General features: G+C 42.8%; 1 protein-coding gene across 3 annotated transcripts in view; it reads right to left on the reverse strand.

Annotated features, from left to right (window-relative positions):
* Positions 1–25318, reverse strand: part of LOC111861915 (E3 ubiquitin-protein ligase TRIM9) — a 422827-nt gene that overhangs the window by 79740 nt on the left and 317769 nt on the right. The window contains exon 1 of one of the 3 annotated variants that reach the window (XM_033750502.1): positions 6716–7012. The exons of the other annotated variants lie outside the window; for them this stretch is intronic. Within the exon in view, the coding sequence (XP_033606393.1) occupies positions 6716–6739 (24 nt within the window). The 5' untranslated portion in view covers positions 6740–7012. Of the gene's footprint in view, positions 1–6715; positions 7013–25318 lie in introns of those variants that run through there. 3 annotated transcript variants of the gene reach the window in all.

Genomic DNA, 25318 nt, shown 5'->3' on the forward strand with positions numbered 1-25318 from the left:
TTCAGAATACTACACGATGAACAAAGTCCAGAACCTAAGTAACCCGAAGCGTAATATACTAGAGTCAAAATTTACAAGTGGATTAAACTGGCTCAGAATAGAGCCAAATGGCCGAATGTTGTGAACGCGGTATCGAGCCATGCCTTATAAAAGGCGGAACATTACGTGACAAGCACAACGACGGTCAGTTCTTCAAGGAGGAACCTGCTACATTGAGTCAGTTAGATACATAATCATACTGTCACGTGTGGGAGTGACTAAAGACGCGGGTTTGGATTGGCAATTGGATTTATTAACCACTTACAGGTCGTAACTACAATTCATTATAACACTTGAAGGATTACTGTAATTATAACATATAAATAACATCTTCAATGTCTGCTTACACTAGACGTTACTAGGTAACAGATCTCGATAATGGCTATTCTTCTGCAAAGTTTTCCTGTCCGTTTCCTGGCAACGGATTTTAACACAGGAATTATAACTGTCACACACCAGATATCGCTGCACTATATCACACATCAAAGTCTTCAAATTCACGTTAAGTCTTCAAACGCCGATCGTCTTCATAATAACTCATCTGTATGAAGACCATGGAAAACACGTGTCACGTGTCAGACGGCGAGTTCATTGGTGCGTTACCAGCATGGGCGTGGCGCGGACGACATAGAAAACTGCCTCATATATTGTTGTGTGTTGGACGGTGTTTACGGATCCGTTGCCTGGCAACGCTTTGATCAAATCCGTTATAATACGTTACGTACGAATGTAACAAATATCCAAACAAGGAGTTATGAGACTATCAGACCTCCGATAAATACATGCTACATTTAACTCCTTAAGGCACGCGGTAGCGTAGTTGATTGAGGCACTATGCTACAAGCTGGAAGGTCGCGGGTTGAGTCCCAATGAAGTCATTGGATTTTTTTCAATTGACCTAATCCTTCCAGCCGTATTATGACCCTGGGGTCCACTCAGCCTCTAACAAAATTGAGTACCAGAAATTTTCCTGAGGGGTGGTAAAGGGCGACCGGCACGTAAGGCTGACAAATTTTCCGTCATCCGTGATACGATTGTCTAGAAAATGTGGGAGCCTCGACGTCTCACAACCCTATGGGCCTTCACGGTCTGTTACAGGGATAGCTTAACCTTCTAAACGGAAACATAAATTGAACTGCGCCTTCCTTAAGAAATAGGAAAAATAAGTGGGGGAAAAAGAAGAATAGGAATACATCTGACTTCCATCAGGTCCTCCAACAGAAAATCGGATTAAGCGTAAATTATTGGGGGGAATAAGTTACAGATTTCCGCATGAAATTAGTTATATGGTAGCGTTGTCAATTTGGACAACCCTTGACCGCACTACACCCCGGAGAGTCAGGGAAATCACTCCGCGAAGCGCCAAATTAAAAAAGTTCTGTCGCCACAAACTCTCTCCAGTCATAATGGGACATCGCGGTTTCTTTTTCGGTTGACTCACGTCCAGCAGAGCCATCAGATTTTATTAGATTCAGGCACTTTCATTTCACAATAAAACCCATCCTGGGAGGTGGTGGTGGTGGGGAGCGTGTGTAGGAGAGACAAGATAATATCTCTTTAGGCTGAGGATCAGCATTGCTCCTAATGAGGTTTTCAGCCTACTTATGCGATCACCATACTGTCTGTGAATCTCACCCCCCCACCCTAATTAATTTTTGAAAGCCTGAACCAATCGTCATGTCACTTCGTATATTATGGCACCTGAGCCCATCTCAACGGAGGACTTAATAAATCCCTCCCATTAGTCTGCGTGTCTGTATGTGTAGTCCTTCTATCGTTGCTATGCAAAGGCTCGTTGGAGTTTACTCCTCCTTTCGTTGATAGGCAACGGCAAAGTAAACACGTTCCAGCGGCTAAGAACAAATGCAATAACAGAAGAACTGTTGGACTCGTGTGTCTGTATTTCCTCCTTCCGATGCTAGGTAAAAACTCGGTAAAGATGTCCCAGCTGCAAAGAACTATTATTTTAGGCGTCGTTTTCTATGCGGTCCGTATCCTGACAAAAGAAAGTAGGCGATTAGTTCTTCCCGCAACGTCTCGTTTAATATACGTCGATCAATTAATACATTTTGGACGTTTTCCTTGCCAACTAATTTCCTATACTGATTATAACAACCCGTTTCTGGGTCATCAAAATTCTCTTCATAACTATTTCTAGACACAACGTTTATAAGAAGCGAAAAATGGTATTATAAGAGAGTTTTCCGGAAAGAAAACTGTTTATTTCAACCGTGTCAGCCTCTATGCGTTGAACAAGATTTTATCTGAGTAAATAACCGAAACGTCAGCTTCATTATACATGACAACCGGAACTAAACGAACAAATTGCTGTATAGGTGTATTTAATCAATGCCCGCGTGGTCTAGGGCGCGACCACTCCCGGGACTGCTCGAAACTACTGAATTGGTTAGTTGGAAAACACAACATAACCATGTAAGATTTGAGGCTTTCACGGCGGTGACTATGAAGAAAGCAGTCTTCTGGGATTTGGCACCGTGTATAAGTGGTGTTAACCGACGTTTCGGAGGAACGTATCGCCTCCATCTTCAGGGTAGAAGAAAAAGTATAAGAAATCTGCAAGCGACAAGACCGTGAGAACGGTAAAAGCAGACAGNCTATGTATATATGTAATCCGAAGGTTTATTACCATATTCACGTCTGGATGCTATCCTGAGCAGGTTCAATCAAGTCTTGTATCTCACCTCACGCACTTTGATCCTGATATATACAGAGAAAGTGTAAGTTCGAATGGAAGGCTAACAAAATTACCACTCAGTGTAGGTCTAACATTGCATTAACTGGTAGATCCTAAAGGGTTCTGACATTGGTGGATGACATACAGAGTTACTGGGTTTTTGGGCGTTTTCCATCGTTCGGAAATCTCGGTAATAGAGGGCACGACGTTTCGGAAACTAGATCTGTTTCCGTCTTCAGGTGAGAAAGGAAGATACCTACTCAGTTGGGCCCCTTGAAACTAACCTAGTCTTATATGTTGAAATAGCTGGGTAAATCTGACAGGAGTTGTCCAGTGATTGAGATTAACTCTTTTTAAGGGACACAACTGAGTAGGTATCTTCCTTTCTCACCTAAAGACGGAAACAGATCCAGTTTCCGAAACGTCGTGTCGTCTATTACTTAGATTTCCGGAGGATGGTAAAAGTCCAAAAACCCAGTAATTCTGCATTGCAGTAACTGTTATGAAACATGTAATAGGCGCACAATTTCTCACAAATTCTTTTTGGAGAATATTTATTTATTTATTACTAGTTTATTTAAGGCGCCGTCACTGATATGCAGTATACAGCGCCGAGTATCTGGACGGTAGTTTTTTTATTTCTCTCCTTTACTGACAATCACACTGTACAATCTGTAAGTCAATGTGCTGACTGGTGTACAAGTTAGTAACTATTTATTGTACACTCTTCTGGCGTGTGCGGAATAAACATCCAGTGATGTTTTCCTCAGTGAACGGTAGTGAAAAGTGAATTGGTAAGGATGTGGATGAAAACGGTTGTAGACTAATTTTTCTTTTTTATTGCTAGTGGGGTGGGACTAAGTCCCTTGTACTGCGGCCACTTCTGGCCTATTGTACCAGCCCCAGATGATAGGTGAGGGGTATTGTGGAGCAATTGGTGGAATGAAGATTGGCAGGGGAAACCGAAGTACTCGGAGAAAACCTGCCCCAGCGCCACTTTGTCCACCACAAACCCCACTTGACCAGACACGGGATCGAACCCGGGCCGCCGCGGTGGGAAGCCAGCGACTAACCGCTTGAGCTATGGCGCGGCCTGGTTGTAGACTGTGGTATTATCCAAACATTTTGCCTTACTCATTTCTGTTAGAGGCTGAGACGACCTAAGGGTCACAGTGCGGCTGGAAGGGTTAGATCAATTGAAAATCCAATGATATCAGGATTCGACTCCGCGACCTTCCGGGTTGTAGCATAATGCCACAACCAACTATGCTACACAGTCCCCTTTCTCTACTAAGTATTCTTTGATCTAAATTTATAAGCAAACGGAACACCTTAGTTACCGGAAGGCCAAAATAAAAGCACTCTCTATTAACGGGGCACTAAAATTGAAAGCAGGAAAAGGGCGACTATAATTTCCAGAATATCTCTCGCTCGGCAGAACAGCGAATCCTTGTGTAACACCTGCTTAAATTTATCCTTCCGTTACGGTTACTTAGAAAGTGAATTCTTGTGAGTTTAGCATGAACTAAAGAACTTTATAACGTATTTTGCCGGTCACGGTAGCCGAGCGGTCTAAGGCATGCACTGTCTTCGCTCGCTTGGAAACCGAGATCGTGGGTTCGAATCCCACTCAGGGCATGGATGTTTGTGTGCGTTTTTCTGTGTTTGTCTACAGCGACGAGCTGATCACTCGCCCAAGGAGTCCTACCGTATGTGTAAGATCTAGTAAACCGAAGGGAAACTGAGAGTTTCATGGAGGTAGGCCTAGGCCCAAATTGGGGCTGTAGCGCCACAGCGAAAAAAAAAACCGTATTTTAGAGCACATTTTACTGACTTGTTAACTTATTTTCGGGTCACCCTGTGTACATAGCTAGCGAACCGTCGGTAACTTCCAAATGTATAATGCAGCCAGATGATAGTACTAGCTGTTACGTGCGCCTTCAGAGTGAGCTAAGAAGAGGAAACTTTCTCTTTATTACGAATTTGTCTCAGGTTGAAAAATACGTCTCATTCAGACCCGTACTAATTGCAGTTACGAAAATGGACGCATTAAGAACGTAAAGGCTAACTGTGACGCAATATACGGAAATTTCATTCCATGACAGAAGACCGAGAGCACACCCAGAAAGACACTGAAGGACGAAGTCTGATATATATTTAAAATGTGTGAACGTTTTCCCTGAAGGAACCAGGGCAGACGTTAAGAAATCCATCAAAAACATATGGTTCTATCTGACAGCGTTGCTGTTGATCCATGCTTTTATGGGAGCTTTTTTCTTTTCTGATTTAATCTTGTTTAAATAACAAAGTGAGCGTTAAAATATTAATCTGAACTACCTTGTAGCTTGAGACAAACTTCTGTAACCAGTCTGCTTACATATATTACGGGTAGTGTATTAATGGAGAAATGGCATGTGCCTGTAATCAACCGCAAACAATCTGCAAACGCATGACTCAAACCTAATTGCAGTTTTGCTACAAGCGTAACATACATACATTTTTATACGCCACAGACCAAGTTTTTTCCTCAGCATAAGCCAGTGAACGAAGAATTGAAAAAGAATCCAAAAGGTAGGCTAGTTAGTTATTTAGAGAGGGTGGGTTTCCCCATGCACCGCGACCAATTTGATCTATTGTGCTTCCCACTATGATATTCTACCAGTCTCTATACCCTACCCATATTAGTGCTTACTATCAATCCCGACCAAGCTAGCGAGTTCGGCCTCTACTGGCTTGGCGGTATTTATAATGCTTCCCCCATCTATCAGAGGCGTTAGAGACTACTGTTGGGAGGGAAATGTCCCTGAATTTGGCTCAGTGACCTCCTTAGGAGATATGACGTTCGTTTACGTGCCGTAAAGTTCCGACACGGGACCCACGGCTTAAAGTCCCTCCCGGAGGACTTGTTCCCTGAATTTTTCCGCCCTTAAAAATTCCACGACCTCCGCCGGGTTTGAACCCGCGTACTACGAGTCGTGAGGTGGGAACGTTACGTGTAGACTACGGAGGCCGCTAAAAGGTAGACTAACTTTACGCGAAGCATAATAAACTACACGTAAATACTGTGCCGCTCTGCCAGTTCTAAACCTTCGGAGGTCAGTAACTGGTTCGTCTCTTGATGTTCCATTTAGAATTTTTCGAGCACAGTTTTTCAGTGATGAAATACTCTATTATATGGTCTTTGAATCACAGCTGCATTATTGACCCAGGATATGATACGGTGCTGCCTGGTGAGGGCTATCCCACAGCTCTCGGAGGCGAAGCAATGGAGCAATGGTGGAAAGATCAAGGTAGGGGAAACCCCGAAGAATCTGGAACGGAATCTTTGATCTGTGTCACTTCGACCACGATCAATCTCAAGCGAAGTCACGTGAGAAGCCAGAGTCAGTCGCTTCATCCATGACACCAGTGTGCTGGGACATGAACAATAAAACCGGGAAAAAACTTTTCCTCTGCAGTTCATTGTGCAGAGTTTTAATGCGATTCAGTCAGTACATATAAAATAATATTTCATTCACTGGCGTAGCGAGCTTCGAGTTGTTTTATAATTGCTAACAGGAGCATAATAAAGCATACCAACACATCCTAACATAAGCTGTGTACATTCATACCTACCCTTCGACCGTTCAGTGATCACCACATTTGTAACGGATATTCTTGTGTTACCAGACGAATGGCGTTTGAATACTTGGTTTGTAAGCTCTGTTCTCCAAACAAGATATACACTTGTATATCTTGTTTGGAGAACACCTTGAGGTGAGTTTCTTACTGTACCGTAAATTTCAGGGGTTTATTATATGCTCAAAATTAAGCAGTTATGCCTTTAATACAGCTAAAACAACAGTTCTATAGTGTTTTAAAATATCAGAACTCAACAACGTTGTACAGCATATCAGCTTGTATGTATTTATCTGTTATATGTCTAACATTATAGGCTAGTTTCTGAAAGGGAGAACACATCAGAAAGTGCTGATCACTCACCTCCACTCCTCCATACGTCTTCATGGAACACTGTTCAAATAATTTAAGCACAGTGATATCTCTACTTCTCAGATTTGGGGGTTGATTTCATTACTCGATACGCACGAGATTATAGGCCAGGGACAAACCTATTTCAGATCCCTCGCGTTAACATTACTTAATCTACATGGATGGAAGCCGCTAGAATATTTACGCTGAGAAAACAAGACTCATAAGTTACACTCTGATAAAACGTTTGAAAATAAACTGTATGGGAAATGACGTATTATACAATTTAATTGGAACATGTTTGGGTCTCATGACCATGGGAAGACAGCACGAAAACTGAACTGAAGAAAGTAAGGTACAGCAGCGAATCCTAAACATCACGCAAGCGCAGAGGGCAGCCGTGCATAACGTCCAAGAAGAGTGCCAGTCAAACTGGATCAATTAGGATCTCATGAAACCCCGTCGCCATGTCATTAGATTTACGGTATCTTGAAGCTATGAAATCATTTTTAAATACCTTCTATATACGAAGTTTTATTGCGTTATATAAGACAGGAGATATTTCGATTAAATTGCGTTCTGCAGGGAATGAGCGCTAAGCGACATGGGCAATGGATGAAAGTCTGGTAGTCATTTGCAAACGAATGTAAGGATATCTGTTATAGTAAGACAAGGCAGATTAAACTGTTCCCAATCTGTCCGCTTCACCATAAGAATGCAATAAAACGTTATCCACCCCACAAATTAACGACATGCATGATCATCAATATTTTATTAAAGAACTGTGCTGTCATTCTGGGGTGATCACATAGTGTTGTGGTGAATCCTAAAGACATTGCAGAATTCTTATATTTTCTTCTACCCTGAAGATGGAGGAGATACGTTCCTCCGAAACGTCGGTTAACATCACTTATACACGGTGCCAAATCCCAAAAGACTGCTTTCTTCATAAAAACTGTTGATTTCAAATTAGAACGAAGCTTATAATGATTTAGTAATTAGATCCAATGTTGAAATTATTTTTATTGTGCAGACAAGTTACATTTCCATTTAAGAACCTGCATTCTTCTAACAAGGCGAAGCGTAATGACGTTTAATGAGTTTTAAAAGTCGATATCGTAATATTATTTTATCATACGTGTACAAAAGCAAGAACTGTATGTCAGAGGCGTAAAGTTCTGTCGTATTTTAAGCGATGATGCGTTCCTGAATACCTCCGATAATTCAAGACAAGATTTGAAACACATATGTAATCGTTGCAGAAATTTTGGGGATTGGCCTTATTTCAAACTTTGAGCATAAATTGAGACCTCATCAGTATTTTCTTATATATCACTATTTCAAATTCGCATAAAATGCGAACTCACTGTAGTTCGATTTTCTAGTTATAAACGCAGAAAGAAAAACGATTTGTGAAATGGTTCATATTGCCCCACGTCACCCTACATAGTGTCACATCGAAAGGCTGCGGATCATCACCATCATATGCTGTGCGATGTAGCCACATTGATGGGACTGTCAATCCAATGTAGCCATACGAACAAATCCATCTGCATGTGGGGGGAACAAGCAGTTGGACAGCTAATGGGAAATATAAAAGTTGTAGTGAACAAAACATTCGAAAATGTCCTAAAATGACAGTAAACATAAAGACGCATTTTGTATATTCTCACCAATTCTGCAATAGAAAAGTGAAATTACATGCAGATGGAAGTAGGTATTCATATAGAAGGCAGTGAATTAGTGTCACGCCAACCTAGGCTCGATCCCTTTGCAAGCATTTTCTCATTAAATTTAGGTCGAGGAGAAAAATGGGAAAGAAATAAATATTTGAAGATTTTTTTTGTCTCCTTGGAATACAACGCCGTGTAGTCCTTTAAAAAGTCAACCGACATTTCGGAGAAACACACCGCCTTCATATTCAGGGTCGAGTTCGGTTTGCCACTTGCTGTGCTTATTTTTCGATCCAAATATGGAGGCAGCTCTTGTCACAAGCATTGCTATGAGAATCTCAAATCCTACGAAGAAACATTTGATGGATCTGGGGCTATCAGAGCGGTGGCTATGAACAATATTGGCTTCTGCGAAGTACCGCCGTGCAATTCGGTAGAAGGAAGAAGCAAAAAGCAGACAGGAAGCGCATGCTTTCCTATGCCAGGATCTTGGACTACCTTTGATCTGACCGCCACCCTTATATCCCTCTAGCCTGGGTTACCATTCCAAAGAATTGACGTCCGACTAGAACATCTCACCAGGTGATACGGGCAGCAGGCCGTCCCACCACCTTATAGCAGGTAAGATTCTGAATAAAGTACGGGCAGTAAGTATAATGGGAGGTAGGGCTCATTTTTGCAGACAGCACTACCCTGTGAAGGGCCGGTTATCCGACGTTTCAGTAAAGAGTACAGTCTCCATTTTCAAGTAGAAAATTATATTTGCTAAGACTGTACGATCTTACAGAACAAATATACAAACATGATGAAGGGAAGTGACATGAATCGCTATTTTGTGAAACCTACCTAATTAACCCAGTTAGGGGAAGGGATGGCTGTTCCGTCCAAGGCAGATAAACTAAACGGTGTGTTACGATGCTATACACGATGTGTCCGGGATCCGTTAGGACTCATTTTTTTTTTTTTAATTTTGCCCTGCAATGCCATCTGTTGGTAAGTTGTGGTGTTGAGATTCTTGAAGTTTCAGCTGTGGCTGTCTATAATTTCAAAGCACAAGCATCGCTGCATCGTGTGCTCTGTTCTGACGCTCGTCGGAAAATGGCGGTTGAACAGAGCCAACATCAAAATTTGTTTTAAGTTAGGCAAAACAGCCGGAGAAAGGTATGAAATGATGAAAAGTGTGTACGGTAATGATTTTTTGAGCCGCTCGAACATTTTTCGATGGTATGCTGTATTTCGTGACGGCAGGGAGGACATTGAAGACGCTCCACGTGCATCAAAGCCGAGAACAAGTCGCACTGAAGAAAATGTGAAAAAAAGTGACCGAAATCCTTGCATCAGACAGATTGAAGTGTATGAGGAAAACGCCGAAAGACACTTAGTAACGATAGTCAGTGAGCAGGTAAAATTCGAAAAGCCACCTCTGCTTGAGGTGTAACGCTTCAGTCGCTCGATATAGGCATTTTGAAAAATGTACCAGATACATAATTTCTTAGGCCCTACAGGTTTTCAGTTCTCCAGTCTATTTCGGTTGATAATCGAATATACATTGAATTCTTTACAGATCTGGATACAGGGCATCGATCCAGCAGAAGGCCCTGAGAGATCAGATATCAAGTATGCTTGAATACCGTCTCCATTCTATCAAAATATAGCTAATTTGATTGTAAGTCTTTCCATCAGGAGGTGTCAAAGTGAATTTATGAATATTACGACGTGGGAACATTGTACGTTTGACAATAAGATTTTTAGATGTGGCAAATTTTATCACCATTAACTCCATTATCAACACTAATTTCGTGTAAACACTCGTTCCAATCTGTTAGCTTGAAAAGGTCTTCAAAGTCTACTTTGACATCGAAATCTCCCAACATTTTCGTATGATATTTACGGGAATTTATCGAATACACGATCTAGTTCTTCATAGAAGCAGTCCACATTCAGAACAATGATACTACACCAGCAACCTCTTAGTATTGTGTACATCTTATCATTAAGACCGCCTCTGTGGTCTAGTGGTCAGCGTTCCTGGCTACAGATCCAGAGGTCCGGGTTCGATTCCAGGCGCTACCAGATTTTTCGGAGAAGCAGTGGGTCTGGAACGGGATCCACTCAGCCTAGTGATGATTATTGAGGAGCTATTTCAAGGAAACAGCGGCTCCGGTCTAGAAAACCGAAATTAACGGCCGTGGGGATTCGTTGCGCTGACCACGCGACACCTCTATCCGCAAAAGTTGGCACTAAAACTTCGCCGATAAGCGGCGGTCGCTCGGTCGGTATAGTTCGCTCGCGGACTGAAATCACGGAGGTTTTCTTTTATCATTAAGAAACTCTACCCTCCTGACTGCTGATGTGGTTCTCTTACCCCTCCTCCACAAGTTCATAAGCCACGATTTTCATTCTCCTTTCCATTGAAAAGGATACATTCTTCAGCTGGTCCAGTGCCACCCCTGTCCATCTGATTTCCTGTACTCCCCCTAAATTTAACTTATGTTTTGATATTTCTTTTGCAACTGCCATGAGTGAACCAGCCCTGTGTATATATAGATTTCTTCCATTCCACCTATTAAACTTCATATCCATTTTCTGTAGCTTATATCGTCTATCCAAAAAATCCGTCCAAGTCCGAGACCCTGGGTAATATTTCGCAATATTTTTTTTTGGTGAGTTGTTAGTCCCACGTCCAACCCCCAAGCTGGAAGACCACGCTTTGTCGGTTATCCGCGACTGCTTATTCGATACATTCGCAGCTACCCTCCATATCTTGAGGCTGTCTCCTCCATCCGCAACCTGAGGACGCAACATGCCATGGTGACAAGGGACCCCTTAAACATGCACCCATGCCTAGTGCGGAACCCGAACTCGCGATCTGTTTTCAAGCGACCAATGACATTACGGCGGACAAGTGTTACGCTACTTAATTATACTAGTACGAAATTTGGTCTGTTATGTTAGGGGCAGGCAACAGATTTAAAGCGTTTGAGAACAGGATGGTGAGGAGCACACAGTATTTGAATTTTGAGGGAAAGAATGAGTGGAGGCTGCAGGAAACTATGTAAGGAAGAGCCTCACAATTTGTACCCTTCACCACAGATTATTAGGGATACCATAGCAAGGAGGATAAGATGGGCAGGACATGTAGCACATATGACAAATATAAGATATGCACAGAACACTCCCACTTGGGAGACCTAGGCGTAGATGTGAAGTAAATTAAAATGTATCTTAAAGAACTAGGGGGAAATATTGTGAGTATCGCAACGAATAATCGAGATTCACAAAAGCAACAGATACCTTAACCAGTCCAGCCAACGACTATCAGCTTCTGAGCAGTCAATTACATTTCCCTTCTCGTCATTAGTTAGGAGCAACCAGGGCTCGAAACATATCCTCAGCCCTGCCAGTCTCCGAAGCGAGTGTCCTTATGCAGAGTTTCAGTCGTCGGATCTCTGTAGCCCTGCTACGGCAATAGTGACTTGACCTGATAACTGGATTTCCTCTATTACTGCTACTGCATTAATATAACACCCGGATTTGTATGAACTATGGATATGTACACTGTAATGCAAATCTGCTATGTATAGACGGTATATAGTAATGGGGGTATTTGGGAAAGAGGCTTATTTGTACCCTGATGCACTAATCCTGTAACAATTCCAACAGTAAAGGTACGAAACCTGAAACCCATTTCCCAAACACTTCGTGATATGTATTCAAAGCATGTACTCGTATATTTACTTACTTTCTTACTTACTTACTTATGGAGCTGGCCGCGCCATAGCTCAAGCGGTTAGTTGCTGGCTTCCCACCGCGGCGGCCCGGGTTCGATCCCGGGTCTGGTCAAGTGGGATTTGTGGTGGACAAAGTGGCGCTGGAGCAGGTTTTCTCCGAGTACTTCGGTTTCCCTTGCCAATCTTCATTCCACCAATTGCTCCACAATCACCCTCACCTATCACCTGGGGCTGGTACGATAGGTCAGAAGTGGCCGCAGTACAAGGGACTTAGTCCCACCTCATTACTTACTTACTTACTCACTTACTCATGGAGCTGAGCCCTTCTGGAGGAGCAGCTAATTCTGCAGCTACTCAAGAATTTCCCAGCATTTTATAGAACCCGAAAATTCATTACCGTGTTCACAAGAGCCCTCCACTGGTCCCTATCCGGAGCCAGATCTATCCAATCCATACCATCCCATCATATCTCTCTAAGATCCATTCTAATATTGTCCACCCACCTACCCCTTGGTCTTCCCTATGGTCTCTTTCCTTCTGACTTTCCCACCACTATCTTATACAGATTCCCCGTCTCCCCATTCGTGCTACATGACCTGCCCACCTCATCCTCCTTGACTTGATCATTCTAATTATACTTGGCGAAGAGTACAAGTTATGAAGCTCCTCATTATGCAGTTTTCTCCAAACTCCTGTGACTTCATCTCTCTTTGGTCCAAATATTCTCCTCAACACCCTGTTTTCAAACACCCTCAGTCTATGTTCCTCCCTTAATGTCAGAGACCAAGTTTCACACCCATACAGAACCACAGGCATAATTATAGTTTGTATATTCTAAATTTTAGAATAGATACAATTACATATAGATATCCATGTTGATAAAATACATATTATAATTACAGACTTAGAGAGGGGCCACAGAAGGGAATGAAACTGAGAAGTGACCAAGAGCAAAGAAAGGTTGAGAGCGACTGTTTTAGAATACCGGACGAAGGACAAAGTCCAGAAGCCTCGCGAGGGACACCCGAAGTGCTTCAGGCAACAGCTAAACTACTAGCCCATTCGTGTAAGTGACAAAACAAAACAGCATCAATCTTTACTTCTTTGTGTGTAACAGTTGGACAGAAAACAACTAATTTCACCATGTCATGACGCTCTCGTCAAGGGATTGTTTCTGCATCGTCGACTACCATTAGTATTCGAGATATTCCATACTTTCCGTCATGATCAGAAATGTGGTTAAAGTGTAGGTTACTTCAGGGCGCTGTGTACCAGAAATTGACATGCGAAACCAAAATCACGAACAAGTTCATACTACGAATTAAGAACTGAAGATTTCACAGCCGATAAAGTTAATAAAATCTCCTACGGCCACCAACCTTGTCGGCATTGAAAAGGCAATCTTTGTCACATCATCAGGATCAGAGATTGGGGAAAATGGAGGCCTTTGAAACATCGGTCATTCTTACTGAATTGTCACGGTTCATAGCCCGGGGAAGATTGCATTAAATGCGAAAAGGTAAATTTGTCCTTCTGCTTAACAAATTGAGCACTACGCTATGAAGGCGTATGGGGGACTGGGTGTACAGATCCATGTTTTCTTGAATTTGGCACTAGTTGAGGGTGAGTAGTCACCTTCACGGTCCCCTTGGCTAGGATGCTGAGTGGATCCCAGAGCAGGTCTGGACGACATGGAGAAGAGAAAATCTTCGACTCTACAAGGACTCGAACTCCAAACCCTTGGTCGTCCAGCCCGTAGCTAGTAACTACGCCGACTGTGATATCCCTGCTTTAAGACTATTAACATAAGTATATGTAATAAATCCTAGTGATATGTTTGAACAGGCAGCTAACTGAAACAATGCTGACACAGAGAAACGAGATGTATGTGTATTATGGAATTAAAAGAGTAATTAATTATTTTAATCATTATTGTTGTTATTAGGTACGAAGATCTATCTTCTGAATTGTTACGCCGTATAATTAACGTTGAGGAGAACGTACTGCCTCCATCTTCATGGTAGAACAATGGTCGAAGCGTGGGGCAGCACACTAAAGCTCCCTGCTTGTTTGCTTGGCTTACTCTTTGACCTCGAAGATGGGCTCAGCTCGTTCCCTCTAAACGTAGGTAAACGTCTACCAGACTATACGGCAGTATTCTTATTCACAGCATTACTCAGTTACAAAACTGTAATCATTCTGTCAAATTTCCAGAAAGATACAGACGAAACAATTCTTCTACCAGTTGTTTTGTGACGGTCTGGACCTTGTCTCATCTTGAGGGATCAGCACAAATTAGCGTATAAGTACTCTGAAACAGAACATTAAGGAGAACATTTGGCTGTGCAGAGTGGAGTGAGCATATGAAGATAATACAAAACGAGGAACCTCGTAATTTATATACTACGAAAGTTTTGCTGGAAAATCAAGGAGAAGGCTATGAATATGATTTCATTTCGTGTCCAGTGGATGGCTTACGTACCACAGTGCCATCTGCACTATTGTACGTATGTTACAAATATTGATTCGGGAAGGATGCGTCGCAATTACGGCCTGTTTTACACCCTGCCATGTCACTTAAATTCTTACTACCCTCGTGCTCAATGCGTTATGCGTAGCAGGGAACATTCAATGTTACTCTACCCTACTGAGTTAGATAGAGCAAAATATTAAGAATTCGCCTGGTTTAACTGTGAAAAACCAAGAAAAACTGTCACTGACGGATCAAGTTCTCTGGCGGATGTTTTGTAAAATGCCGCTGAGCTGAACTGTATTCATTTCATCTGCACCATCGTAAACACTGTCATCGCATTCTCTGCGACCTCCACAGTTAGATATACGACCAGGGGCGGATTAAGGCATAGGCCAAGTACACCATGGTCTAGGGCCCCGCGCGAAGCAGGCACGCAACTTGTCTAGCACGAGAAAGTCGAGGACCCCGAAGGCTTTTAGGTGCAACAAATACATTGTTTTCGGCTCCAAGTTTCCATTGATTCTAATAAATACAGAGCGTCTAACACATATCCACTCCGCAACACCTTTATTCAGTGCCCTGGGACCCCGCTAAGAACACTGCCCCGGGGTCCCGTAAACTCTTAAACCGCCTCTGCACATGACGAAACTGATATTTCAATCTAGAGCTGTAAGATCCTGAAGTAACACGGGATGTTATTATGTGTTTCATATACCTTAAACTTCAGTATGCTTCGGCCTATATAAATACTTCCTGCGGTTAAAGTTTCCATGGCGATAAAAATTTAGATTGTGGCCTAAGAAAACGCCGCATTTTTGTCGGTTTTATCTTTTATTCGTCTGTGAACGAGTAACGGACTATCGTTTGGGCATTGGACCAAACCGAGACCCCTTCTTATCTGACGGATGCTTTGGTTCCTGGAAACGGGGCTATTTCCTCCGCAGTTACAATGTGGAAGTCAGCCTCAGGTGGCATTTTATCAGCTACAAGTTACATATGAATACACTTCCCTGTAGCAAAGCATTTCCTTTCCTTTAAAGGGACGATGAATTATTTTAAGTAAGTGCAGTTATCTCTTTAAAGACGGAATTTATTTAAATAATATATGAAATATCAGTTCGTACCTCACAGGAAACGCACTGCATCTCAGCTACAAGGAACTAAGCAGTTAATGCTGTTTAGGGAAACAATCGCTATTTATTGTGAGAATCATATGACACACACAAACACACATATAGTCTGTGGGCAGGTGGCACTTACAGCAACCACTGGGCACTGAAGGGCTAAATGTGGAGGCAATGGGGTTCAATATTTCATTATCAGCAACTTTGCTATTCAGAGCCATTTTGTCTCAATCGTCAAGAAATCAGACGTTGGGGCGTAAGCACGACCATAGAGAGACGCAAAGAAAGGGACAAGAATAAAGAGAACATTGAAATATAAGGAAGAAATGATGCAAGTAACACATGGAAAGAGGATTAGAAAGACTATCTGAAAGCATACAATTTTATAGGCTAAATTAAATACAAAAAAAAAAAAGTCCATTCCAATCGCCAACACTGGTTGGAAGCAACGAGTCCTCCTGCACGCTTAGTCAATAAATGAATAAAGATGGGCTGAACAAACTGGTCATTCAACCGCACAAAATAAATACTACCTCTCTTTTCTCTGCTAAACAAGGCATAAATTATACAAGTTTTGAAACTGTCTGAGACTTCATTTTTGACGTCCTCACAGTGAGGGAGTTGCTATGGTTACAGACAGCCATTTGGACAGAACTTGAAGAGTGTACCTACACAAGCCTGATACGGTAATATGAATACCAAAAAACTTTTCCTCTTGATTCCCGCAGGGGCTTCCGAATACAAAATACAAAACTGCAACCCACAACCAAAATAGCAAAAACAAAACAAGTGAAATGAATAAGCTCAGTTCATTTACTTTTTCTTTTTTTCTTTCTTTCTTTCTTTCTTTCTTCCTTTCTTTTCGTTTTACTGATCGTGAAAGGAACAACTGAAAAATGAGTCCGTGCCATAGCTCAGGCGGTTAGTCTCCGGCTTCCCACCGCGTCGGCCCAGGTTCGAGGCCAAGTCAGATCGTCTAGGATTTGTGGGGGTCAAAGTGGCATGGGGGACAGGTTTTCCTGTCAATTTTCATTCCACTAACTGCACCACACTCATCACCTATCATCCAGGGCTGGTACAATAGCCCAGTTAATGGCCGACGTACCAAGTGGACTAAGTCCCACCCCACCCCAAGAAACCAAAACAAAAACAAGATTGAGACAGCACAATGCGCCAGTCATAGAATCTAAAAGGTTACGTATTATATTAAAAGTCCCACCAATTAACAGAATTCCTTACTCCGTAACTCGACAAAACATTAACGATCAACAAGACAAACAACTTTCTTGAGAAGCTAAGAGTCGCTCAGGTGATCAGAAAATTAGCCGTCTTTTATGGAACACAGAAGGGCCATTCCCGTGCCACGGACCCCTGTCCTGATCTCCTCAAATCCCATTTTTAGAAATTAATTTTAATATTACCTTTCCATCTACGCCTAAGACTCCTCAGCATTTTCCTACAGATTATTGGCTAAATATAACCGTACACTTATCTCTCATGCGTACTACATTATCCGCCCATCTCTTCCTGTGCCTTCATATCTTTGAGAATATTTAGCTATAAATAGTGCCACGTGTATTAGTGATTATAGACGAGGTTTGGATTGTTGAGTAGATTTATCTACACCTTATTCACACGCAACTCGGGACTACATGCAATTCCAGCGCTTTCGCTAATCTACACACTTTACAGTTCACCGTTACACACGCACTAGGGTTCTCAGGCTTCACTAGTCGTATCCTGGCAACGGATTTATCATAGTTTCACCGTGACTTCAAATTGCACATGAAGTCTTCTTTTCACAACCTAATTTCTTTCTTGCTATTTCTTCTCAGTCACATTCGACTGATATTTCCAGAACTGAACCCAATTCTATTTCCTCTGCTCCGAAGCTCATGTCCTGGCAGGCTGCCGTCTCGAAACTCGACTCAATTCTTCTTTATAACAACTTTGCACGGATCAAGTACAAAGCACAGCCTCTATTGTTTGCAAGGTATGTTTACAGAGCTGTTGCATAGCAGCGGAAGTTACTTGATTGTTGTTTACGTATTCTTTGTAGCCCGAATTAGTTTACCGAATCGTTGTCTAGCAATGAACAGCTATTCTGACTTCACTACTCCGGCTTTCAGGCGTCATGTCACAACACAAACTGTGAAGTCCTTCACTGTTCATTCTCCTAGTATCCTGTTACTTCCTTTCTTTCATGTCCAAGTATTATGGTCACAATCAATTCACATTTGGACACACAAAGAATAGTGGAGAGCATAAATTTGTAGGCACACAACATACAACGAGCGACAAACCAGATCCGATGTAACCTGAGCTAAACATGCTCCGTTACATCCTTCTTTAATTAATCAAAATTTCAAGATAATAACAAATTCTCAAACATAATTGTACAAGAAAAAGAAAGGGGGCAGGAGCGATATTCATGTCCACTCAAATGTACAAGAGATGTGTGATGATAGGCCACATACCTAGTGACGGGGAGACTCACTTTTGCTGCAATAATACTCAGAAATGAAGGAAGAGCTTTTGTATGCTCATGCTCATATATATGTGTACTTTTTACATCAACTGCCATTCTCACCTTTGTTTCCATATGAGAACTGAGATGCTTAGAATTTCAAAACATTTAGTGTCATTCCAGGAACCAAGCCTTCCTTCACTCTCGAGGCTTGCACTCCGTTGAAGGGAGTTTGGTTTGTGTGTTCAAACTTACTCCTTTTTTCTTTTTCCCCAAGGCAACAAAAAAGGTATACAAACCACCGTGCCACAATTTTAATTCTGTTGACATTACTCTCCTAACCCACCTGTCGCTGCCAGGAGAAGCAGTTGCTTCGCGTGCAAACCAGAACACTCTTCTAAACCTCCATCACTTTTCTAGGCGGTTTGCTGAGAAACAAATGACGAAAAGCTGATTCGATTGGGCACATATTTCCGTGCAGTTTAAGCCCATTTGCCTTATCAAGGGGGGGAGGTTTATGAGATCACATTGTTTTCTGTGTGTCTGTGCCCCCCCCCCCCCCCCCCNAGTTGTCTTCTGTATAAACTTGGGGCAGGGACGCAGGGGAAATAAGGTATCCAGCATTTACTCTGTTGTTAGCCCTGTGTGTGTGTGTCGGCGTGTCTATATGTGTATCCCTCATTGTTACTGGGGGCACGCGGTAGTGTAGTTGGTTGAGGCACTATGCTACAAGCCGGAAGGTCGCGGGTTCGATTCCCGATGAGATCACTGAAATTTTTCAATTTACCTAATCCTTCCAGCCGCAGTATGGGTCTGAAGTCGATCCTGCCTCTAACAGACATGAGTACGGGAAGATTCCTGGAGGGTAAAGGGTGGCAGGTCCTTAAGGTTGATAACCTTACAACATCTGTGAGCCGATTGTCTAGATAGTGTGGGAGCCTCGACGTCTCACATCCCTATGGGCCTGTTACAGGGATAACTCTTTTTACCTTTACCTCACCGTTACTAGGCAATGGTTCGGTAAACACGCTTCCATGGCAACGAATACATACGCAACAATAGGATAATCGTTGGACGCGTCGTTTTCTATGCAGTCTGTGTCGCTTCAAAGGAAAGTAGGCGAAATGTTCTTCCCAGAACTTTTTGCTCTTTATGATAATGATTATGATGTGATGGTAACATCAATACCATACAATATGACCTTCTGACTTGCATTCAAGATGGGACTAGTTCGAATTTCGGTGGGCACTGTAAGAGCCCAGCAAGGCAGTCCAATACACGGAGTATATCATTAAAAGTTGCCTTGCGTATTTTGGTGCTTTCGTGACGAAGAGGTGCAAAAGCATGTCTATTAGCTTCGTCATGCCTGTCTGTCCCTTCGTAAAAAATGTAACCCCGATAACCGGACTTTTATGAAGTTTCATATTGCAGAGTTTTACTGAAATTTGTTGACACATTTCACGTTTCAACCGGACAATAACCGAGTCTGCAGACGAAGACTTACATCCGTAACTGTGCGCATGTCGCGCGCAATCCGCAAATATTTGTGGGAGGGGCGAATGTTTCCAACAAAACTTTCAGAGGGGAATGAATCACTACTCCACACTCATCATCATATCACCCGCGGCTCATACAACAGACCAAATGGTGACCTCAGTCTGAGCCCACCCCAAGGAACAATAACAAAGTAATTAAGCCTTGCCGGTCACTGTAGCCGAGCGGTTTAAGGCAGGTACTGTTTTCGTTCGCTTGGAAACCGGGTCGTGGGTTCGAATCCCACTCAGGGCATGGATGTTTATTTTGTGTGTGTGCGTTTTTTTGTGATTGTGTACAGGTAGAGGCCTTGCGACGAGAAGATCACCCACCCAAGGAGTCCTATCGAATGTGTAAGATCTAGAAAACCCGAAGTGAAAGGAGAAGTTCATGGAGGTAGGCCTAGGCCCACTGGGGCTGTAGTGCCAAGGAAAAATGAAAGCCTTATTAGCTACTGTTCAAATCACTTTTACTGCTGTCACTGTGTAATACTCAAAATTAAAATATTTTCTGCCGCTCGTGGCCGCACGGTCTAAGACAATTAATCGTGTTCGTTCGCTTGAACACTGGGGTTGTGGGTTCGGATCCCATTCAAGGCATGGATGTATGTGTACGTTTGTTCTTTGTTTATGTTATTCCGTGTGTAGGTAGCGCCCATGCGACGGGTTGATTCCCCGTCAAAGGAGTCCCACCGCCTGTGTATCGGATTAAGAAACTGAAAAAGAGACCAGGGCCCAACAAAGGGCTGTAGAGCCATCGATGGATGAATGAATTATAATTCATGCATGTACTAAAAGGAGACACATGCCAAACTGTTTATCCTATACAGAGAGTCATTAGGAACGGTCATATAAAACCGAGTCTTTCGATCAGGTAACATTGTTAGAAAGGGGTACGCGGTAGACACTATGCTACAAGCCGGGAGGTCACGGGTTCAAGTCCCGATGAGGTCATTGGATTTTTTTTTTCAGTTGACCTAATCCTTCTACCCGCATAATGTCCCATGGGATCGACTCAGACTCTAACAGAAATGAGTGCCAGGAATATTCTTGGGGGTAAAGGGCGGCCGGCGCGTAAGGCTGACAACCTTGCCGCCATCTATGAGCCGATTGTCTAGATAATGTGGGACCCTCAACATCTCACAACCCTATGGGCCTCCACGGCCTGTTACAGGGATACCTTTACTTTTTTTACTTTAACATTGTTAGAAGCCCAACTGATTCCCGCCCCCTGTGCACTACCATTCAGTCAGCTGTCTGGATAAGGCAACCTCAAAACCCCTGAGAGAGTGTCCGAGGGTTTGCAGTTGGTCATATATCCGTTTGTTATATTTTGGCAGTATTCCACGTAAGCACACCCACAGGTTCAGATTTCCAGCAACATTAACTACACGACCAGACTGTCGTCATGCATGCAAAATTTAATGGAAAACCGTTCACTTTGATCATTTCTTGCAAAGAACGCCTAAGCTAAGAAAGTTAACGGAGAATTTGACCCACTGTGTCATGAAGACGGAGGAGTGGAGGTATAGCACCGTGTAGTTAAGAATGAGTGGTCAGCTTCACTCTGCCTCCGCCTTACATGGCAAAGGAAGCCTCGGTACAAAAGTGACAGGAGGATTCAGGGGGACACAGAACTGGTCTCGAAGAGGTGGAGGAGGAAACCGTTCTTGCAGCAGCCGGTCGCTGTATTGACTACGCTATCCGTGTTAAAAAAAGCTGTCCATGTAACAGGCCGTGAAGGCCCACGGGGTTGTGAGATGCCGAGGCTCCTACATTTTGTCTACAAAAACGGCTCATAGACGGCGGTAAGGCTGTCAGCCTGTCATTTCTGTTAGAGGCTGAGTCGTCCCCAAGGCTGGAAGGATTAGGTAAATTAAAAAAAAAATCCACCTCATCGGGACTCGAACCCCCGACCTTACGGCGTGTAGCATAGTTCTCAACCAACTATTCTACCGCGTGCCCCGAGCTTTTAGTGCTCCACTGACAAAATGGTTCATTTGTCAATACTATTTTAACCCCCCCCCCTTTACTAAGACGGCATGGAACCCGAAGGACAACTTGTTTTTTATGTTTACAGCTCGACGCGGTCGTTCAACTTGATTCCGGTCTAAGCCCCGGGGCCCAGTAGACAATCGCCTGTTTCCAAAATCTACCACAGCAGCCACCCTGTCACCCCAATACGAGCACTCGAAGTGCTTTCGTGATACATTATTCTGGCTATTTCCAGGTTGCACTGCGCTCCGAGTTGAGGCAAAGCTTTTATCTTTACGCAGAAGTTCATGTCAATTTAAAAGTTTCATTTCGACATAAAAGCATTGCACATCTGCGTGCCAAAACAAATCTGTGAGGAGAAGAAGATGAAAGAGGAGCTTAAGGAAACAGGTTTGGCATAAATTTGGCAGAATCAACATGAAAACAACACTAACAAATTAGGCCCAGTTACTAAAGAACAATCTAACGATACAGTGGGACAAAATGTATTCTCGATGATGGGGGACACAAGTGGGGGATGGTGGGATACACCGAATATGTTACAAATGAAGAAATGTTGCTGAGTGGATGAACGTCGGGATTTGGAAACTACAGGGGCCAAGAAGATGGGCAGACTTTAAGTTTGGGAAAGGTGGACACACTGCTAACGTGTCCAGAGACAAAAATGTGAAGATAGATTTTTTAGGTAAACAGCGACTTAACATGAACGAGGAAATAGTATATAGAAAGGTAATAAACTGCACAAACAGAACACAGATAAAAAAAATAGACGACAATATCTAAATAAAGTCAAGCGCAAATGGGAAAATCATCATAATCAGTAATCTATCAGACGACAGGTCCACAGTCTCTTCCAAAACAGTTCCTCCACTTAATGCGATCTAGAGCTTTCTCCTTCAAATGAGAATATCCTATTCTGTCCCCAAGGTCATCCAGCATCTTCTTACGTCTTCTGGTCACTTCTATCCGCCCATCTATCTTTCCTTCAATAACTTCTTTTAGAAGGCAGTTTCTGCGTAAAACATGACCAATCCAATTGGCCTTCCGTTTTCTTATTTCGTGTAGGATATTCCTCTGTTCACTGACTCTAATTAACACTGCTTCATTTCTCACATAATCGGTCCAACTGATCTTCTCATCCTTCTCCAACACCACATTTCGAAACTTTCCAGATGTTTCTGATCTACTGCCCTAAGTGTCCAAGTTTCAGCCCCATACAAAGCAATGCTCCAAATGTAGCATTTCACTAGTTTCTTTCTCAAATTTAAGTCCAATTTGCCGGTAAAAAGATTCTTCTTCTTGATAAATGCCGCTTTTTTCCATGGCAATCCTAGGTTTAATTTCACAAGTATACCTTTCATCAATTGGAAAATAAAGTAAGAAAAATAGACCACAGAATAATTTAATAAAGAAATGCAGACATGAAAGAGGCTGACACAACTACATTGAATGAACTCAGAAGTAACAAATTATTATATCTGCCTGCCGAAAAATGAAAACGGAGATACTGTGGAAAGTAAAACTTATTAAGCTGTAAGTTGTTAGATCGCTTTTTGTATAGCTCAATGGCTTGCGGCGTTGAGGCGACTGCTATTGTTGGCATAAATTTCAGTTTTTTGCTCCCTAGCCTTGCAACAAGTCAAAGGACTGGCACTACATCACACTATTAGCCTTAGCCTTCTTGGAAATGTACGGCTCTAGCCTTTCATAACTTCCGGCACTAGAAGGAGGCGGTGGTCAGCATCACGTGCCGGCCGCTTTATCTCCGGGTATGAGTCAGGCATCTCTCTGAATGGAGGCTGGGTGGGTTCTAGAGGCGGTCCGGACGCGATGGCCAGGAAAATAACTTATACCTACTCCGGGAATCGAATACTGATTCTCCGGTCGCCCAGCCAGTAATCAAGTCACTATACTGATGAGTTACGCGGCCCATGCCCTGGCCTAGCAGGCTTACGTATTTACTGTTTCCCTGTACTGAGCCTATAACGGGACCACTACAGGCTCAGCTGCATGTGATTCCTATCATCCAATCAGAGATTACGATACTGTCCAAAGTAATTAGTCCATTAGTAACGTAATTCCGGGATGTGTCATAGATTCAGGGGCTACTTGCAGGCTTCCCACCGCAGCTGCCCGTGTTCGATCCCAGGTCAGGTTATGTGGGACGTAAAATGGAAAAAAGCGGTAACAGTCCAGGATTTCTACAGGTGTTTCGGTTTCCACGCCAATTCTCATTCCAACAACTGCTCCACACTCATTTCTCACCGTCCGGGGATGATACTAGCGCCCGGCGTACCAAGTGGACTCAAGTCTCACACCACCCTTAGCATAGAGACACGCAATTCTGGTGCATCGTCATGAGAATAACTGATAATTACTTAACACTTTCCAACTTCAGAGTTTCCTTCTCGAGGTTCACCGGTCCGACGTCACTTCAAAATTGGCCCATCAACTCACGGATAAAAAGCCTTTGGCCACTCCATATCTACAGGCTAGTTGGGAATATGAAGAAAGCAGTCTTCTGGGATTTGGCACCGTGTATATGNGAATAGTTCTCTCTTCCGGGATAAATCGCTGTGTAGTCCGATGAAAGTCACACAACATTTCGGAGGAGCACAATACCTCCATCTTCAAATTTCATGTGTAAGTCAAGGAAGAAACCAGCGTGAAACAGGTAGCAAGCAGAGAAAGCAAGGCGTTATATCCCAAAAGAAAGAGCTCTTAATAGACACGGCTGTGATAACCCCAAATCCAACATAAATACAGTGCGATTGCACTTTATGAGAATTTGAAATAGTGCGATATAAAAAATACTAATAAATTTTCATTTCATGCGCAAAGTTTAAAATAACGCGAATACAAAGTCCCACCCCTTTACTTTATATTTACTCCTATGAGAAATCGTATTTTGAATTATGCGAGGTCTTCAGTAACGCTTCCTCGCACAAAATGTGACTACACTGCGCTAGCTAGTTAGTTGGCCTTCTGCACGAACTGAAACAGATATTTCAGTCGTAAATATCGTACCGTCCCTCTGACCTGCATAATAATGACGGCGAAAATACAATTATCTGGCACATCATACAGACAGCGAAGCTCTGTATGAATAGTTTCATCCGAGAAAATTATATGAAAATCGCCATGAATACATGAAATGTATTCGTCTTAAATAAAACGCAGTAGGAAGAGCAGAACTAAGGGTTCGGCCACACAGAGCGCTACGCTATGTTCGCTACGTATGCTGTGTACACTCTGGGACGCAGCTAACATAGGGAACATAGTGTACGTAGCGTACGGAAGTATGTGTGGCCAGTCACATTGGCAATAAAGGGAGATATTTTTCTGTTCGTATAGCGAACATAGTGCACGTAGCGCTCTGTGTGGCCGACCCTTAACTTTCCCAGTATCCTATAAGAGATCTGGGATTATGAAGTGGGTGAACATTATCATTACAGTCTTCTGACATTTGATGCTCTGCATTTAGGGACAAAGACATCAACGTTTCAAGGAACTGGCAGCCTACATCTTCACAATAAAAAATAGAAGATTCCTTCGAAACGCTGGTACCCCTGTACCAACTTTCATATAATTACATTCCAAAAGACTGTTATCACGGTAGC

Source organism: Cryptotermes secundus, unplaced genomic scaffold (genome assembly GCF_002891405.2).
Source record: "Cryptotermes secundus unplaced genomic scaffold, Csec_1.0 scaffold39, whole genome shotgun sequence".
NCBI classification, from domain to species: domain Eukaryota; kingdom Metazoa; phylum Arthropoda; class Insecta; order Blattodea; family Kalotermitidae; genus Cryptotermes; species Cryptotermes secundus.